The sequence below is a fragment of the Sinocyclocheilus rhinocerous genome, unplaced genomic scaffold (genome assembly GCF_001515625.1).
Source record: "Sinocyclocheilus rhinocerous isolate Xijiao unplaced genomic scaffold, SAMN03320098_v1.1 scaffold3331, whole genome shotgun sequence".
Classification (NCBI taxonomy): domain Eukaryota; kingdom Metazoa; phylum Chordata; class Actinopteri; order Cypriniformes; family Cyprinidae; genus Sinocyclocheilus; species Sinocyclocheilus rhinocerous.
Genome location: NW_015629045.1, coordinates 33,368 through 35,877, shown reverse-complemented (window position 1 = coordinate 35,877; position 2,510 = coordinate 33,368). Strand labels below are relative to the sequence as shown.

The window sequence follows — 2,510 nt, the reverse complement described above, 5'->3', positions numbered from 1 at the left end:
ACCTGACTAGTACTCATTCACACTTTCACATATGCTGCTGATATGATTAGTCAATTAATGTTAGCTGGTCATTTTGTGTCAGGATCAAAAACAGTGAAATTTGTTTTTTTATGTAAAGTTAATTTTTTGGCCAGTTAAATAGGGCTGCACGATAAATCGCATGCGATATTTAATGCATCTTGTCACAGTAAAGCCGCTTCTGTAATCAGCGGTAAATCTCCCACGTGCGTGCTTTCACATGAAGCAGCATTTACTACACAGAGCTGTTGTTCACTGACAAGCCGCGCAAAACCACGATCATATATGAAATTTTTTATCGTGCAGCCCTACAATTAAACTTTTAGTAATTATTTAAAATGCATCTGATCACTCTACACAATAATCTAGAAACAATGTGAATGAACACCACAACAGCTTAAGCAGCAAACTTTGCAAAACACAAAATTTATGTCACTGCCAAAACCTTAATGCATAAGCGTGTTCTTCATTTTTCTAAAGGTAGGAAAACGCTTGTGTATTTAAACAAGTTGCGTTAATATTCTGGGCCCATCTGCATCACTGTTTTACTAAGTTACATTAAGCCAGCATTTTAAAATGCTACAAAACTGTTCACAAGCTTCCAGGGATTTCATTTTATTTGTCATTTGATGAAATAAATATAAAAATACTGTGTGCTTCTGTCTGTCTGCTGATGTGACCCACAATCTCTGATTCTCCTCCGTGGCCACGGAAAAATGAATATTTACAATGACACTTATACTTCATTAAAACGTATCCAACAAAGAAATGGATCAACTTCTGTCAGCTTGTTGAAAAAACACTATATTTGGATAATCTACCATATGACTGCTGAAGCAGCAGCGGGCGACACTGTTTTCATGCTAATCAGATCAACATTGTAAACAAAATTCTACAAAACTCAAGAGATAAAATCTGATTATCATGCGAAGCGATAAACTAGTTTTCTCTTCTCTGCAAACGATCCAATGAAGAATGTGAATATTTAACTTCAAGGCAAAAACAAGATAAGCAGGTATCCGTATTAATTTCAGCATTTGTAGCATAGAGTGATCCTCCCAGAATGGCGGTGGCGCCCCAGCATGCAACGCGCGTGATGTAGCTTCACATTCTCTATAAAAATGCATCAAAATGACCAAAAAAGTTGTATAGCAAATGTCTACTTTACACTGTTACATCAGGGTTACTAAGAGTTACTGAAAATGAATAATTTTTACTTTTATTTCAGAGATGATTGAAGAAAACAACGAGAAAGAAAAATTGAGTGAAGTTGAGGAGAAAAATCATGTGAAAAATGGAGAAAAACCTTTGAGTTGCTCTCAAACCAAACAGAAAGATTTAAAGAAAAGAAGAGCCAAGAAATCTTTCACCTGCACTCAGTGTGGAAAGAGTTTGACAAACAAACCAAGTCTTGAGCGTCACATGAGAGTTCATACTGGAGAGAGACCGTACAAGTGTTCACACTGTGACAAGAGATTCAGTCAGTCTCGAGACCTGAAAACACATGAGAGGATCCACACTGGAGAAAAACCGTACACATGTGATCAGTGCGGGAAGAGTTTCACACAAAAAGTAAACCTTAAGAAACACATGATCATCCACACTGGAGAAAAACCATCCAAGTGTTCACATTGTGACAAGACATTCAGTCAGTCTGGATACCTGAAAACACATGAGAGGATTCACACTGGAGAGAAACCGTACACATGTGATCAGTGCGGGAAGAGTTTCACACAAAAAGTAAACCTTACGGCACATATGAGAATTCATACGGGAGAGAAACCATTCACTTGTGATCAGTGTGGAAAGAGTTTCACTCACTCAGCAAACCTTAAGGATCACATGAACATTCACACACGAGAGAAGCAGCACGCATGTGATCAGTGCGGCAAAACATTTTTGAGAGCTCCAGACCTGAAGAAACACCTGAGAGTTCATACAAAGGAGAAGCCACATTCATGTTTTTTGTGTGGAAAGAGTTTTTCATTTCGACAAAATTTAAAAGTACATCAGAAAATACATACTGTTATGAGAGAGTACATGTGCTGTGAGTGTGAAAAGACTTTTACTTCAGCTAAACATTTGAAACAGCACCAGAGGATTCACACTGAAGAAACACCTTACGAGTATTCACACTGTGATAAAAGATTCAGTGATTCAGGAAACCTGAAAACACACAAAATGATCCACACTGGAGAGAAACCGTATCACTGCGCTGCATGTGGGAAACATTTCAGTCGTTCATCTGCTCTACACAGTCATACAAAAAACAATCACAGTAAGAAGATCATCTTCAGATCCAGCACTTTCAGGTCTGATGCCACGTCCTCACCAAATGTTACACAATAATGCAAGCAATAAAATATCATCTGGATAAATCTTTTCTAACCAGCCATTACAAGTGACATGACAAAGAAACATTATCTAAAGTTTTCACAGTGAATAAAGTTCATCTTCATCTTCAAAACCAGCAGATTCAACTGTGAGATTCA

The 2,510-nt window shown here is 37.6% G+C and overlaps 1 protein-coding gene across 1 annotated transcript; it reads left to right on the top strand.

The window, feature by feature from the left end:
• Positions 1–1,348: 1,348 nt before the first annotated feature.
• LOC107738644 (gastrula zinc finger protein XlCGF49.1-like) lies at positions 1,349–2,470 on the top strand. Its single transcript, XM_016550423.1, has 2 exons — positions 1,349–1,493; positions 1,662–2,470. The coding sequence occupies exons 1-2, from the start codon at positions 1,441–1,443 to the stop codon at positions 2,365–2,367; spliced, it is 759 nt and encodes a 252-aa protein (XP_016405909.1). The 5' UTR covers positions 1,349–1,440; the 3' UTR covers positions 2,368–2,470.
• The last annotated feature ends 40 nt before the right edge of the window (positions 2,471–2,510 follow it).